Here is a 17,359-nt window from a genome sequence, read left to right on the forward strand (position 1 = left end):
TCAGCATCAACACAATAACGCAATTCTAAACGGTCAGAATCTTTTCTAACGTAACCCTAATGAAAAACGTTGCTTCTCAAACAAAGGTTGCGGCTCCTGGATGTTTTTAAGCATTCTGTGAAGCTGTGTCATATTTTAAAAGTGAAGTGATTGTCACATGTGATACACAGCAGCACAGCACACAATGCACACAGTGAAATTTGCCCTCTGCGTTTAACCCATCACCCTGAGTGAGCAGTGGGCAGCCATGACAGGCACCCGGGGAGCAGTGTGTGGGGACGGTGCTTTGCTCAGTGGCACCTTGGCGGATCAGGATTCGAACCGGCAACCTTCTGATTACCACCACTGCCCATATTGGAATAATGTGATTGTAAGCACAGGATTCTATTTTGAAAAACAAGTCACACATTTCTAGTTGTAATATCTACTAGTTTTATTTGAAAATCAACATTTGCAGTTGTAACATTTACATTTTTGTAATGGAATAAACAGCATTTTAATAATGGGGCAACCAGTCTGGCATTCTCATATTTTCATTACATGAAACAAACAGTAATGCTGCACATCACAACCTGTTTCCAAGGACTAAGTGTGGTGGAGCGTAGCAGGGTGGGTGTGATTTTAAAGTTGACCAGTGTCACACACTGGTCAAGCAACATTGCAACGGGCTAAACACAACATTATTCCAAACCTTTCCAGACTTCAACAAAAATGTCACCCTGCCAAAAAAGAATTCTAATGCTCCGATGCTGGGATGGAAAAAAACAAAAATCATACAAACCAATACAAGTTCAACCAGACATTTTGAAATGCAAAGAAAATTTTAGGCACAGCATTTAGAAAATGTGTTATTTGTTTGTTTTATTACAATAATTTGTGGACTATACAGTGGACTTAGACGTCCACAATGTCATTATGTTTTTTTTTTTTTGAAAAAGTGAACCGTTTAAATTAGTTTAAAATATCTGCACACACAAAACTAAGCAAGCAACGTTCTAAACATTTGAAAGTGATGTGCTTGCCATTGTGAAGCACAGCACACGGTGCACACAACAAAATGTGTCCTCTGCATTTTAACCCTGCATCACCCTTGGTGAGCAGCGGGCAGCCATGACAGGCACCCAGGGAGCAGGGTGCAGTGTGTGGGGACGTTACATTGGCCGTTCGGAATTTACAGTACCAGTGTAGTATTTAAAATTAAAACCAAAAGACGACATCTTCAAGGTGCAAAACTTAAAACGACTTACATTACTGAAAACTGTTACTGGAAGAGTAAAACTGCATGAATCACTCCGGACCTACAGTTTATCCTGTTTAACAATGTATAAGCAGACCAATGCTAAGAGTCCTGTAATTTTCTTTCCAAATCTGAAAACACCTTTGCGCTGATTTCATCCAACTTATCTTCAACCTGTAACAGAGGACAAAGTTAGGACAGCACACATTCACTTCAAATCAGTCATCAGCACGACAACTGAGCAAATACTATGTAAATACCACATCCAGACACTGGAGGGCATAATGCCATTCAGAATCATAAAACTTTATTAATTCTGTTGGAAATTGCTTATGTAAGGACCGCCACAACACGCAAGGACACATACAGACAAATTTATTTATACTGTTAAATAAATAATGCTCTTAGTCTTTCACACAATATCTATCTGAAAAGTATCCAATGAATTGGATAGGTCAAACAAACCATCTGTAGGAGCATTTTTTGTGATTACTACATTTTTGTGTGCAACAACTGGAAATAAATGCCACACTCGTGGCTCTCCTTACTTGTTCTACATCATCCACTTCTGGGATGTAAAACTGGAGCATGTTCCGGATGCCATTCTTCAAGGTAACCGTGGAGCTTGGGCAGCCTGTGCAAGATCCAACCAACTTCAATTTCACAGTGCCATCCTCAAAACCCTTAAAGATAACATCACCTCCGTCTTCTTGAACTGTGGGTCTGTAGAAAAGATAAGTGTGAAAGTTCAAAAATTGTCAAATAAATAATTTATAAAGCCATACATATCAATTACAATACAAAGTTATAAGAATGTTATTCAGTGCAATTGTATTTATAAGTTGGTTAATGGATATCAGCAGAAATGTACAAAGGTTGATTTATATAATTAATATTTGAGAATATTTTGTCATGTTTAACACCCCTGCATCCCACATGGGTAACACACACACACCCACATACTTTTGAAAGCTTTGGCCTTGTGCAACAAAGTTGATTAAACCATATTTCTGTCTTTATCTTTCTGCCTTTGATTTAAACAGTTCTAGTACGTCGGCTTCTTGAAGACGTCATTTATGGACAACCATGATAATCATGATGATCACTAGTTAATCAAGTTTTAAACTGTAGCTATTTAAAAAAAAAAAAAAGACTGTAAATATTAAAAGCTCTATGACCCTCTTCTAAATTACATTAATTATTATTATGATTAAATCCTACCTTATCCTGGTGTCTAGGAGCTCTTTTATCATTAAAACAATTTCATCTTCCTCTTCTGTTACACCTGTTAAAAGATACTGTTAAAAGAGAGTCATACCAATTCCAAGAGTAAATTACTGACAGAAAGAAAATCAATATTACTTACTGCTCTCAGAAGGTATAGTTCCTGTTGTGATTGGTTCTCCGCTTTTAAAAAATTCTGTGATGGTCTCAACAACATGACTCTTAATATCTACCCATTCAATATCATCATCATTCTGTTTATGAGAAAATAAATTATGTAAAGATTTCCTGCAATGCATACCAAACTAAATATTTCTGAATAAGATAGTTGTGAATGTTCATGTGATACCTTGGTAACAGTGATGAAATCCGGTCCAAAGAATACACTTTTCACTCCTTCAACCTGGAATAGATGCCTGTAAAAGTACATTTGGATAATTAAATTATTATTTATTAATAATTACATTGTTCACTCTGATATTTACTAGTCACTGAACACCTGCCTTGCTAAAGAAGAACATCCAGCTGCACTTGAGGTTGGGAAATCTAAAGTCCCCGTTCCCAAAACTGGTTTGCCAGGAATGAACTTTAAACTCCTGGGATTTGGTGTATCTTGGGTTTGAACAGACAGCCATCGTACTACAAAGGATCATACAATGAAAGCACAAGACAAAATAAGATGATTAGTTAGTACGTTTTCACCCATTCAGTAAGAACGTGCTACTCTGACTCACTCATTGCTCCTCTCCATTATAATCTTCTGAATGAGTCACGCTGTCCCAGGCAGAATTAACAACAACAAAATTCCAAAGAAACACTCATCACTAAACCAAGATTTAGGGTTTGATAAGTTCAATCTGTGATTTTCAAAATTCCAGTCAAACTAGTCATCCTATTTTCCTTCTGAACATATTAAGTATTTTCTGTACATGTAAAATAGTAGTAAAGTAGTAAAGTGAAGTGATTGTGACACAGAGCAGCACAGCACACAGTGAAATTTGTCCTCTGCATTTAACCCATAACGCTGTTTGAGCAGTGGGCAGCCATGACAGGCGCCCGGGGAGCAGTGTGTGTGCTTTGCTCAGTGGCACCTCGGCGGATCGGGATTTGAACGGGCAACCTTCTGATTACGGGGCCGCTTCGCCACCACTCCCACATGTACATTAGAAAGCCGTGCTGTGATAATTACAGTGCCTAAAACATTTTGTATAAAACGGTAACTTCTCACCAGAAAGCTTGACTGACTGGAACATGCTGTTGTTCCACGTGGCACCGGCAGAGCAGAGGCTGTGGCTTTTCCCTCGCACTCGGAGCCTGTTGAGTCATAAAATCAAGAGTTTCAATTAACGGAGCCCTGTCTGGCATCTTCTCATGTGGAATAAAATGGGTAGAACGATTTTCAAGGGTACATACAAAAACTCATGTTTACTCACGCTCATAATATTAGTTATAATATGACATGAAGACAGACTGATAGATAGAGATACAGACAGACAGACAGACAGACAGACAGACAGACAGACAGACAGACAGACAGACAGACAGACAGACAGATAGATAGATAGATAGACAGATAGATTCTTATCTAGACACTTTACAAATTAGCTGTTTTGTCTCAACGCGTTTTATCAGGTCAACGGTATGACATGAAGACAGACCGATGGATAGAGACACAGACAGACAGATAGATAGACAGATAGATAGATCCTTATCTAGACACTTCACAAATTAGCTGTTAGCTGTTCTCTCAACGCGTTTTATCAGGTCGCATGTGCGACGCACGTAAATAAATGAAAAAGTAATAAATGAAATACAGAAGTTGTGCATTTTAAACTGTATATCCGTGTCCGACCTGTAATGAAAAGCTTTATTCGAACGCAGCAGCTGCGACAGACTCCATCTTACAGACGTCGCCATTTCAATTGTTTTGAAAAGCAGGACCCAAAGTCGCAGCTTCTCCGGAGATGCCCGGTTTTATGAGGGTCGCGATATTTCCTAAACTGCTCATATCTTGAGTCCAAAGGTTTACTTACTGCATTGTAAATGTATTTAAATACTAATGAATATATATTTAAAATAAAAATCTGCATATGTTAAATGAGAACGTGAATAACCTGTAGGCATCGGTTTGGGCGTCTTAGTAAGCGCTTAGTGATTTTAATGGCCAACAGGTTACGTGAGGAAAGATTTTTAAATACAGATTAAAAAACAACGCATCTAAAGGACCTCTCTAATTCAAATAAAGAATATTCTCTATAAAATTGATGCTCTTCTAGGACAAGTTAATTACCTGAGTGTCAGCTTTGAAGAAGGAAAAAAATCGTAAAACCAGCAACTACTTATTACTTTTGGATGTTGAGATTGAGTCTACAGTATCATTAAGGCAAAGTTCCTAAAAATATCTGGGGTTTTTTTTTATCAACCTGAGGAGTTCGAAATGTAATGTTTTTTAAATGATAAAACATATATATGCACATATACAAATGTGTAGGCTTTATATTAAATAAATGTGTAAATAATTTGTCATTCATCTTGATTTAGGCGACTGCTTGTAAATCCGGTGCCATAAATTCCTCAGATTTGTCTGTACATGTCTGGTATTCATATGCCAACTACTGAAACGATCAGAAGTTTCTCTTATAAAGACATTGCACATTATTCCAGAAACGTGATTAGTCCAGAAGCATTATTACAGTTGTTCTCCCTTTTGTGGGAAGTAAACTTAGGAAAGCTCAAGGTTTGCTCCCTGTCAGAAACACATTGTGTTTTGTTCTGGCATAGAGCAAACACAGAGATAAGAGAGAATTTGACCCAGCCCAAATCTCCCTCTGGCGGTTTTCTGACAGGGCAAGGTGGTGGTTCCCTATAAGGAGTGGCTAGAAGGGCCCGGCAGGCTGCATTCAGTTCCTTTTGCTGGAGACAGCAGGAATGCTGACAGGGTGGTGGATGACGCGACTAAACGGGACAAATGGCGGTTGCTTTAGTAGCACGAAATTGGCACATGCTGATTTAAGGGACTCACTCCTCTGAGTTGTTCTGGTGAAGATGCCAGTCCTTCTGGTTAGATGACATCGGTGGAAGAAAACAGGAGGTGCTGCGACGCCTGAACCAGAGACCTCTTCCGACTTTCAACTGACCTGGGATAGACATGGTGTTTTGGATTATCCTCCCCATCACCCTCTCTGCTGTTTCACTTATTGGTTCCTGGACAGTGTAAGTTTGACATTTGCTCTATATTTTTAAGGATATGTCTTTGTAAATACACTGTCTGTTGTCTATAAGCAGGATAGAAAAAACATTCCAGAAATATAACAATCACAATGAATTTAAAATAAAATCCATATAATTAAAAAACGTATTCATTAAAAATATTTCCCAAAATGTATTACCGATTCACTGGCAATATTCACTGGTTATATTGCACTGGCAATATAACACATAATATAAATTTGTTCTTAAGAACTATCCAGAACTATTTTGAGATCACAAAAATTCCTACAAACTCAAAGTGCTTGTCCTTCCATAATTCTAGATATTGCAGTTGCGTAAGCCCCTATACAAATTAAAGTACCGACTTCATCTGTTGACATCAAGGGAAGATATTAAAAATAGTAGAATCTGTATTTAAAAGTACTGTCAATAGCCGCATATGTGACCGCATCCTGTGAACATTTGCTGTGGCACCTTCAGTCAAGTTCCTGGTTACTTATTAATCTGGTTCTGCCACTGGTAAATACTTGATGTCATCTATGCAGAAATCTATTCACGAACTTCCAGAATTCCAGGAAAGAAAAATTCTGATTTAAACTATGGGCTAATAAATATCTGTTTTTCTTTGATGTTTTTTTTTTTAAGATATGGACTGGCTCTGCAACATAATCATGTTTGCTCACTTAGCAATTGGTGAGTGTCTATATAACAAATATATATATACATATTTAATAATGTTAATTTTTAATGTTAATTGGGGGGAAAATAATATTGTTTTACAGGGAATACAGGAATTCTTGCCAAGCAAATGAATCTGGAACCTGTTGTACAATTAGAAACGTGCCAACAATAAGGTTTGGATCAACAATGATGTGCCTACCTACTTGCAATCAATCCTCCTGCTATGATCAAGTGGTTTGCATTTTAATCCTGTATGTCTGCCTCATTTACAGCTCAAGTGGCTCATGTGCCCCAGAAAACTCCCTGTTCAGTGCCACCATCAATGCTGGCTCGTTTTTGTGTGAGTTCAATGCTTTTTATAATGGGTTCCACAAAACGGTCCATGTGTGAATTTCTGCTTAGGTTATAGGACATGGCACAATCAACATATTGTTGAACCGACTGTGTTCTTTTTCACAGTTCTGGTGTTCTGCATTTTCCATCATGCCCACATCCTGGACCGAAACAGTGTTCACGGATTCCTCAGCAAGGCGGCTTTGGCATTTGGTTGTGTGGCCTCCTTTGGTGCCTTTATAGCTGGAAATTGCAATGTAAGGAGAAAAAAACAAGCTTTATTCTAATGCAATATACTAAAATCCTATGGTGGCATTAAACATCACACAATTTTTTTTTGCTGCTTGTAGATGAAACTAAGTATACAAGTATACAATCCATATAATCCAGGGCATTTGACAGACAGAATGTGTGGATTGAAAGCACAAAAAAAAATCTTATTAATGAGCAGTGAAAGCAAACGAATTTCAAGACTACTTCCTTGTCAGCTGTTGAAGCCGAAACTGTTTGCTTTGTTATGTGAGAACAGGGCAAGTCCACCAGGGCAAGTGTGCAGAGCAACATTTTGAATAAATATACCTTACAAGCGGCCTATATTTTGGTTCTTTAAAGGCTAAAACAGCTCTTATCAAGATGCCCTTGATGCAGATCAAATTCCATTCTCTAAATACAGGTTCAGTTTCTTTTCAGCATCATAGGGTTAAATGTGTTGCATAGAGGCACTGTAGAAATCCACATAAAAAAGGTTTTTGGGGAGGAGGAGGAGAACGCTCGGCTGGCTTGCAGGGTGTGGCAAACGGAATGGTGGGTGTGGTTAGACACAAGTAATCTCCTACAATGCGGTTACACCTCACATCATGACAGAATCAGAGAAATCACAGTGGCACACGTAAGGTACGCACTTGTATGATACAACGGTTAGGAAGGACGAATGCCTTTTGCCTTCACTCATCCCAAACCATCTCGATTGGGTTCAGGTCCGGTGACTGTGGAGTCCAGGTCTCCACTTTTTGTTAAGTACATAACTCCACATGTGTTCATTCATAGTTTTCATGCCTTCAGTGAGAATCTACCAATGTAAATGGTCCTGAAAATAAAGAAAACACATCGAATGAGAAGGTGTGTCCAACGTTTGGCCTGTACTGTAGGTGGCCAATGGACTGCTGGTAATCTCTGAGGGGTGGAGCCACACCCACCGGTGTCTGGCATTTTCAACAGACACTGTGGTAGCAGCAGGATTTGTGGGAGTGGGATTAGAATGTAATAAGGTTTCATTATGAATCAACTCTTCAGTTACCTTGTTGCTCTTGCAGCCTGTTGAGGTGGCGCTCCTACACTACTTGGGTGCAGCGGTGAGCTTTGTCTGCATCTGCTTCTACTGCACGCTCCTCACTGCGCTTACCAGCAAGTGCATCCTTAGTGGGCTCGAGAACTTCCTTTACCCCGCACGCATTGTGTCTACATGCATCCAGGTCACCGTCACCGTCATCTGTATCCTTTCAAAGTACTCAACTTTTACTTGTCCAATATTCAGAATTAGAATTGCACGTCTGTTCAAAAGCCTGGAGTCAAATAGAAGTGATGTTCAATAATTATGGCTGTTAATGAATGGAACATCCGCATAAATGTAGAAAGGCCCATTATCAACAGCAACTGGTCTTAAGCCATGATGGAATGTTGCATTGTAAAGTCTGTAAAGGGTTCATGGTTGATTACAATCAGTGCAGATGAGAACAGTTGCACTATTTATTGCAAACAATAAAACTGACCTTTTTCAGACTAGCTGAGTATGTGGTGCATTAGCAAATGTGGGTCTGACTACATCATTACCTATAAATTACCATTAATTACTAATTTTGCAATGTTTTTTTTCCCTTTGTGGAAAAACATTTCTAATTTAGTCAGCAAAATATTGTTATTCAGTCTTAACATCTTCTGTCAGATTGCATTTTCTTTGCCCAGACAGACTCCTACTACAAGCACATGTCTGCCGTTTTTGAATGGATGCTCAGCGTCAACCTGGAATTGTTTGAACTAAGCTTCTTCGCAGAGTTCTACTATTTTTCATCATCAATGCTCTCAACACTCCTATCGAGAAGGGATGAGGAAAAGCCACTCATTTTGTCTTGAGGGGGGGTAGATTATTATTTATTTTCCTCTTTTGGCCTTTTGACTGTTCTGATCTCAAGAGTAGCTGGAGTGGATATTTAAGGACTAAATCTGGCCAGTTTTTGGGAGAAGGTTGCAATAACAAGGCATGATTGCCCAAATGTTGCAAAGGTAACATACTAATCAGATAAATTGGTTGAATCTGGTGTATTAAAAATGAACTGGAGGCCAAGAGGCCGGTTTCTACAGTCAGGTCATGACAAAAAAATTCTCATGAGAACTATTATCCTAAACTGATGCATCCCACCTATAAGCAGTCCAATTATATTGATTTTAAACGTATGACTTCTTACCAAATTTATTGTTATAGATTGGTGCCATACAGTTGGTGCTTCCTTACAGGTTCTAAGCTGTAGAAAACATCGATATTCTTACCATTGCATATGGCTACATTGCAGGTCCAAGGCAGTACCATAGCCTTCTCTACCTCTGCTGTTTGTGACCCTTCATTAGGAGTCAAGATAGTTCAGGTACACATGCAGCCATTTTGAAAGACTTGCTGTAAATGTGACATCTGCAGTTGACAAGCTGGGGGAACCAGGAGGTGCATGTGCTGGTCTCCACACTCCAGGCCCGACACAGAACACTACATGAACAAAAGCGTGGTTCAGTAATTAGCCCATTTCATTTTTGATCTCCTCCGAACCACAGCAGGACAACAAACTGCAGGCAACGATGTGTCTTACTTCATATTTACCAGTGACATAACAAAGCCCAGAGTGGCGTCAGCCTTCATCAGATGTGCTGGAATGAGCAGTATTATGGCGCCTCCAGTAACTTTCTGCTGTTTTTCCTATCGAAAGATTCTCAGCGCATCCATATTTTCAGCCACTGCCATGTATTGTACTGGGATTCAGGTACAGATCATGTCTGAATAATACCCCCTTTTACACCCCCTTCTTCTGCTAAGAGAACAAACACAGTTTATTTGTATAGTATAATATTTAATTTTGTGAAAAGAACATATTTTTGTAATAACTTTATTTCAACAACTTTCTCACTTGACCTTTCGCTAGAACTCAGGTTTGTCACATTCTTGAGAGGGTGCTGATGTAGAGAGTGAATTTAACTTGAAAGATAAGGTTTTTATGCATTCCTTACGGTACAAACAAGATGCTTGTTTCCCCTAATGTCAAAATAAATTATTTGCCCTGGTTTAAAAACTAGATGTTGTTTTTAAAAGTTTTTTTTAAAATAAACATTTCTTGCACTGATAAATCTGAATATAAATAGAAATCATCTACAGGGGTGAAGGAACAGGCTGTATAATTTCCATGCCATCACACTGGCAACACCACACACCAAAAGCAACACCTTCAAAGCTTTAGAAAAAAATTATAAATTCTAATAACTGATCATCAAGTGAATGGAAGTTGTTTCTGTCGGTACATTGGTTCAGGTTCATGGAATCCAAACGTTTTTAGAATGACACAAATACTGGTTTTCATGAAGTTTGCTGCTTCAGTTTTTATTATGGCAATTTGCATATACTCCAGAACATTATGAAGAGTGATAAGATGAATTGCAAAATCCATCTTCACCATGAAAATGAACTTAATCCCCAAAAAATATTATACTGAATTTCAGCCCTGCCATAAAAAGAACCTGCTGAGATAATTTCAGTGATCCTCTCATGAACACAAGTGAGTGTTGAGGAACACAAGGCTGGAGACCATTCTGTCTTGCTGATTGAGTTAGAATAGCAAACTGGATGCTTAAAAAAGGAGGGTTTAGTGGTCTTTTAGCACATGGGGAAATATTTTCTCTCAGATTTTCCCAAATATACAACTTGAACCATAATTGCAATGTGCAGCAGGGTGTAGTCCTTGGGTTGACTGGAAAGACAGCATGCCTTTATGCAAGGCGTTCATGGTATAATATTTGCACAGTGACTGTTCAGTCTTTAAGACAGAAGAGACAATAGGAGTGGAACACAGATGCAAGAAGAGAAAAAAAAAAAAAAAAAAAAAAAAAAAACTCCACCTTCACAGCCGTGCCTTTGACCAACTGCAACACCTCAAAGTGGCGCAAAGCCAAAAAAAAAAAAGGTTCGATTCACAGGTCTGATGTGTGAGACACACCATACATTGTCGGATGTGTTCCCTATATTCCAAAAGATGATAGTTTGTGTGGCGGAAAAATCATTGTTTTAAACAAATGGTTTATCAAAACATTTGCTTACAAAGTGTTTCAACAAAAGAGTCATTAGTCATTTATTAATGCAAAGCACTTTACTTGAAAGAAGGTAATATACACATCCTGGAATTACAGATAATAAAGATACAATATGAGCAAAATAATTTCACAATGAATATCTTCTCTTTTCGTTCGCAACGACCAATGGCACAGCGAACCTGAATATGTCTATGTGTTATTAGAAAGAAAATGGTGAATAGCATACTTAAAAAGCATGGATGACCAGGCATGGTACTGTAAAATACTGTAAAAAATGTCTATTGTAAGTGGTAGTCCACTGTAATAACCTCCACCTCCTCCTCCTCAAAAAATTTTTTATAATAAGTCTTCCTTCCACTAAGTAGTTCAACTGCTATGCATATAATCATAAATAGATCATGAGGGGGAAAAGAAACAAAGTTCAAAATAGTTCTACAAGCAAATTCACAATTTCAGCATGGCTGAAACAATAAATGGTCTCTCCTGCAAACTCCAAACTGGGAGAGAAATCAGCTAAACTTTTAAACAAACCTACTGCAGGCGCCTCTGCAATCTCCTCTCATGCCAAACACCTCAAAAAAGCAGCATGTTAAAACTGTTGTGGCCCTTAAAATAACAGCATGAGAAGCTGTGTTTCATCTCTCCCTTTGTAGTGAGAAACTTGTTTTCTTGAAATCAAGAAGCATGAGAGAAATTAGAGGTTAAAGCCAAGAAATGCATTTTCCATCTATTTCATTAGCTAGGGAAGTGTGATATTAGTAGTGACTTCTCAAATTAAAAAAAAAAGAAAAAAAAATTCATAACATCCAGCCCATTTCCAGAAGCTTTTGTGATGCTCTCGCGTTTTCATTCCTTTACTCAACACAGACCATGAGGAGCTGATCATTCTCCTTGTAGTTTACATTATGTTTACATTATTAGATTTTTTTTCCCCTTAGCTGTCTTTAATAGGTTGGACACAGTTGTTGCCAATTCAAAGTTATTAATGAAATGCAAATTGGTAATTTTATAAACCTACAACATGTTGAAATGAGTTTCCTTCAAACTGTGTACATGTTCTTTGTTGTGGATCCGCTTTTGCTAGAGGTGTCATCGTGTGACTGGTAGCCAATAAGGACTTTGACTGGCAGATTCAACCGTTCTTTGTATTGCTGCCTGTGGTACAAAGAACAGAGCTCAGTTTGTGTAAGATGGGAAACACATAAAAAGAATCATACCACGCTGCATTCATCCACTATGCCAAACTACTGTGACTTGTAATGGGTTTAAAGTAGGACATGTTACAAAACCATAAAAAGGTAAAAAAAATTCATTTACATTTTTTGTTTTAATTTTAAAAATATCATTAGATTTTTTTTATGTATTATATATGTATTAAATATATATTGAACAGGAAAGTAAATTCACTTAAAATGAACTAGAATAAGCCAAACAAGATGTCTTTGGATGTCCTTATGTATATTATTCCAAGTATTTAATCACCCCCTAGTGGAGATGTAAATCATGCACATACACTTTCATCATTACTTACTATTAATTTGCATTAAAATTATTTTTGAGACTTACCCTATCGTCATAATAGCATCCCGGTTTTGGCAGTTGCTAGTCCAAATTGATATTTTATCCCCCTTAGGTCTCACATTGACCACAACTCCACAAACATCATCACTGGCATCGTCAAAAGACTCACCAATTAAACACAAAAGCTGTAAAGAATAATTAAGCTCATTACATATCACAGTATCATTAAAAAATCCACACATATGTTCTAAATGTACACCCCCATTCAAATGTTTATGCTTATCAAAAATTCAGGACTTGTGGATAGGAAAAAATGGCTCCGTGCATTAAAAACAAACACTACTGCAAATAGCTGTAAATGGCAATAAATAAAGTTAATGTCTGCAGATATTTCATCAGCAGCTATAAGTCTAGGGTTCCAATAAAATGCCGTCTCCATTAATCAAAGTCGGTTACTTTAAAAAGTTTCATTTCTTATTAGAAACCCCGTTTCAATTATTTTTGTATTACATTTACATTGCAACATTACCGTTTAAAGAAGCAATAAAACTGACCAAATCCACACTAGTAGAGTGCACCAGCAGATGTGTGGCAGACTACATAAAATAAATAAAATTCTATTAAAAACTAGGAAAAACTAATTTCTAAATAACCCAAAATATTTGAATGGTAGCGTACATAAGATTTCCATTTAATACAAAATGAACAATATATGAGTTTATGAGACCAAAAGACAGATACAGGTAATTACAAGTAATTGTCTAAATGATACATATTTCATGGCTATTTATTCATTTCCTTTCTTCCCTGTTTATGTAGCAGAGAAGGGCAAAGGGTCTCACTTTTGCACAATTATTCTGCTGCTCCTTAATAATATGACACCTACTGTTTCCATCCAATAGCGATCAAGGTCATTGTGTCTCTGCTGTTTGCTGAGGGTCATTAACCATCTGCCTCCAAGTTTATTCCTGTCGTCTTCCCACATTGGTTTGATTCCATCCTTAAAAAAAAAAAAAAAAAATCATTTTAGGAGAAAATAACGTAATGCCGAAGTGGCGATTCATTTCTCATTGGCATTACCTTAAATAAGCAGTAGTCACAGCCAAATCCAAGTTTACTGGGTTGCTGTATGTGATTATATAATCTAGAGTGAACAGAAAAAATCCACATCATGACGTGTGAAATTTTCTGGATATGTGTACAAGTTCATAGTTGAAAAACCTTCCATAAACGCATAGAGGCACACTTACGCCCAGAAATCTTCCACTGTGTCAAATTTGGCAATAAGTCGCAGGTTCTCTGTCCAGCTTTTGCTCTTGTCATTTTTGAAATACCACAGAGCCCATCTGCAAAACATAAAATAACAAATGGTTGATTAACAAGCCAATACAATACATTTCTTGCAGACTACTGCAACCAGCATATAAATAAATGTAGATAAGATTAGTGCGCACCTACAGGATCTCTCTCTCTCTCTCTCTCTCTCTCTCTCACACACACACACACACATATATATATATATAAAAGATATCATATCTCAAGAAACATTGAAATTTAAGGTGCGGTCTACTCAGTGTAAGGCATATACATAAGACAGGAAAAAAGAAAGACTTCAATATCAGAACACACAAAATAGTAGTAAACATTTACAAATTGTGCTGGATTTCACGTTGTGTGAAGATATTGCACAAATATGGATTTTAGAGTATGGAAAACTTTTGGGAAAAACCTGCCAATGACTAGGCAGTAATTAGTCCTGTGAAATGTCTATTAGGGTTGAACAATTTTAAGAAAAGGAAAGAAAAGAAAATTGAATCGCGATTTTACATTTGCCTGGTTCGTTCTCCCACCGCGCCGTTGCTGCCACTCTCCTGCCTGCCTCCTTAACGCCCCAGGGGTCACAAAGCCTCCATGCTCACTGACAGTCTCTAGCCAACCCAGCCTGTTTGCGCATGAGTCCTGCAGCAACCCTGATATTACCTGATGGAGCAGCGTCTGGGAGTTCAAAACCGCAGTTTTCGGTTCAGTTTCAATACATGATACAGCCCTAATGTCTATTTGCAGCATCGTGAGGTGTACATTTGTTCCAGGGTGGGGAGCGGGCAGTCAATTGTTTTTTCTGTTGACCTGATGACCTTTCTGAGGAAGTGCAGCTGCCATACTTGCGTATAGTCCATACGCAAGTACATAAGGAAAATTTTTAACTGTGCAGGGGAGCCAGAACAGTTGAGTATTTTACTGAGTACCGTTGCATCCTTTTTAATATATATGCTCCAGTATATAATATGAAAAGCAGAGGGCTGAGGCAAAGGCTTGGCTCATTATTATTAATGCTTAATCTGTTTAAATATACTTTCAAGGCTCACAGGATCAAAGAAAGGTTTATATGAGATGGATAAAAGCTACTGGATGTGGTATGAGAAATTAGTTTTTCACCAGTCTACAAACCACCAAGATTTATGAGTATGTGATTAATTTTCACAAGAACTTGAATGGGAAGTGATTGTCATTGTGAAACATTGCAACACAGCACACAACAAAATCATTCCTCTGTTTCTAACCAATCATCCTTAGTGAGCACTAGGCATGAAAGGCAACTGTGGAACAGTGTGTGGGGACAGTGCTCAGTGGCACCTTGGCAGTTCGGGATTTGAACCGGCAACCTTCCAATTATGGGTCCGATTCCTTACCCACCAGGTCACCACTGCCCCAGACTTACATGAGAAATCCTGCATGAGTCCTTCAAAAAGAAAAAAAATGGCATGCAATAAGATAAATCAACACCAGTGGAACAGAATCTAATTAATATGCTCCAATTATAACCGAAAAAATTCTTTTTGGTGCTGTAATAAGGGATCAACATTTACATATGCTGTAGGGACCAGGCTTAAGATTGGACTTTGCTGTAAAGTTTGCACCTGATGCAACAGAAGGGCATGTAAATTCATTACGTTGCTATTTTGATACCACGAGAACAAAAACCCCTTTGCAATTCTGCCGCTTGAATATGCTGACCTCAAGAAATAAAATGTACTAGAGCAGTGTTTCCAAAAATGTTTCAAAAGTTGTTTGTCTTAAATCAGATGCATACGCATGTAAGCTTAGACTCATCGCAGACTTAGACAAAATGTCATGCTTTCACAAACAGGACGTTTCTAAATGATCACAATGTACAACCACAACAATGTGGCATCGTGAACATTTACACAATGTCAAAACCCACAGCTCCTGACTACAAGATAAAGTAACACTATGCAGCAGGCGTGAGGGGTCAGCACTTCACTCCTCAGCCCCGCAAGATCGGCGTTCACGCCACCACACAGGCGGATTTCACAAGCTTCGCCTGACCTCATGAAATTCATCTCAGCCCGGCCCACCTAAAAATGAAATTTACACACAGCAGCAACTCAACAAACGTACAACTTGGTGGATAACTGTTCTCGGCGTTACCTGTTCTGCAAGGGGTGTTTGACGTACTGCTCAGCGCTCACGACAGCGGGCACAGGAGAATCAGCAGGTGCTTCTTCGGTTTCAGCTGCTCGCTTTATAAAAAAAAAACAATTAAATTAAATACATATATACACATAAATTATTATTATTATTCACTGATTAAAACACAGTTTAGTAACTACACACACCTTACTGGAGAACTCACATATGAACGAATAACTAAACTATTTGCATTTTCCCCACCATTCATTCTTCCATTCATTCGCGTTTATGTGAACGGAACTCGCACCGGAAAAACGTGGTCGAGCCGACTTGGTGTAATTTAATCGGGAAACTCGCACACCCGCTGCGCCCGACTCGACGTCCGGACCGTGACGCGGGGCTCCGTTCGCCGCGCAGCCCCGGTGCCCGCGGGCTGCTCCTGACGCGTAAGGGCAGGTTCGGGCGAGGCGTGGCGGCGCCGCGCTCGCTTAGCGGGCTAGCGCGGTTAGCACGGGCAACACACGTGTCCAGATGTCGGGGTTTCGGGTTTCGCTCGACTCGAAACGCAAACGCGCGTTGACGTTCCCGTCCGAAGGGGCGAGCGGAAACGCCGCGACACGGTCGTCTCTGTCGGCCTGCGCGGTCTAGAGTTTATTGGGAAGCCGCGTCGTCCGACAAAGTCGCCGCCGCCTAAATCCACCCGGGCGCCTGTGGCTCAAGCGTCGCACGCCGCTGACATCCACAACCGGAGCGTTCCCTTCTGGGGACATATTAACAGCGCCCGCCGCGTCGAGTCGGCACAAGCGACGGGCGAAAATAAGCAACGCGGCGGCGTGGCGAAGCTCCGGGAGCGCAGGCAGCCCGTTGTCTCTTACCGGCTCCGACGTCGCCATCTTGCCTGTAAAAATCGTTGCCGTCCGCTCGGCGCTGATGCGTCACAGAACCCAGCGGGGAAGCTACGGAGGCCGGCGGCGCCCAAACAGAACGAGCGGCTCCGCCGCGCACTTCGCTCGCCTTTTCACGGCCTCGCCGCTCGGAGTTTACTCAGCGGCAACAACGACAAAATGTCCAGCAGTTGTCTGCAGTAAATAGTACTGCAGTATTTTCTTTAAGTTACATTCTTCTTTTCAGCTGATGCTCCTGTCCATAGCATTTCACAAAGTTGGGACAGGGACATAATGGTAGTAGATGGCATTTGAATCAATGGCTTAGTAGGCAATCTGATTGAGAAATTATATCTTTTTTTACCCAGCATGCGGCCCAACGTCATCAACAGTGCGGGCCCATGTTTTCAGAGCGCCACAACAGACGCAGCGCTCAGAGCACGTCTCGTATTGTCACAGTTCTCATGGCTTCTCGATTTACAGAGGTCCAGTC

The 17,359-nt window shown here is 39.4% G+C and overlaps 3 protein-coding genes across 3 annotated transcripts; 1 reads left to right on the top strand and 2 right to left on the bottom strand.

Annotated features, from left to right (window-relative positions):
- Positions 1–418: 418 nt before the first annotated feature.
- Positions 419–4,391, bottom strand: LOC114795742 (NFU1 iron-sulfur cluster scaffold homolog, mitochondrial). The gene is made up of 8 exons (XM_028989327.1): positions 4,314–4,391; positions 3,690–3,775; positions 2,965–3,100; positions 2,811–2,877; positions 2,604–2,715; positions 2,459–2,522; positions 1,786–1,960; positions 419–1,411 (listed from the first exon to the last, which is right to left on the bottom strand). The coding sequence occupies exons 1-8, from the start codon at positions 4,376–4,378 to the stop codon at positions 1,340–1,342; spliced, it is 777 nt and encodes a 258-aa protein (XP_028845160.1). The 5' UTR covers positions 4,379–4,391; the 3' UTR covers positions 419–1,339.
- Positions 4,392–5,341: 950 nt separating this feature from the next.
- Positions 5,342–10,022, top strand: LOC114795789 (transmembrane protein 150A). The gene is made up of 7 exons (XM_028989428.1): positions 5,342–5,674; positions 6,317–6,364; positions 6,454–6,525; positions 6,625–6,692; positions 6,812–6,942; positions 7,999–8,176; positions 8,628–10,022. The coding sequence occupies exons 1-7, from the start codon at positions 5,610–5,612 to the stop codon at positions 8,813–8,815; spliced, it is 750 nt and encodes a 249-aa protein (XP_028845261.1). The 5' UTR covers positions 5,342–5,609; the 3' UTR covers positions 8,816–10,022.
- Positions 10,023–11,078: 1,056 nt separating this feature from the next.
- eif4e1c (eukaryotic translation initiation factor 4E family member 1c) lies at positions 11,079–16,926 on the bottom strand. Its single transcript, XM_028988977.1, has 7 exons — positions 16,858–16,926; positions 16,001–16,092; positions 13,801–13,896; positions 13,631–13,694; positions 13,437–13,550; positions 12,596–12,735; positions 11,079–12,184 (listed from the first exon to the last, which is right to left on the bottom strand). Exons 1-7 carry the CDS (start codon positions 16,873–16,875, stop codon positions 12,070–12,072), a joined length of 639 nt encoding a protein of 212 aa, XP_028844810.1. The 5' UTR covers positions 16,876–16,926; the 3' UTR covers positions 11,079–12,069.
- Between the last annotated feature and the right edge of the window lie 433 nt (positions 16,927–17,359).

Source organism: Denticeps clupeoides, chromosome 8, assembly GCF_900700375.1.
Source record: "Denticeps clupeoides chromosome 8, fDenClu1.1, whole genome shotgun sequence".
NCBI lineage: Eukaryota > Metazoa > Chordata > Actinopteri > Clupeiformes > Denticipitidae > Denticeps > Denticeps clupeoides.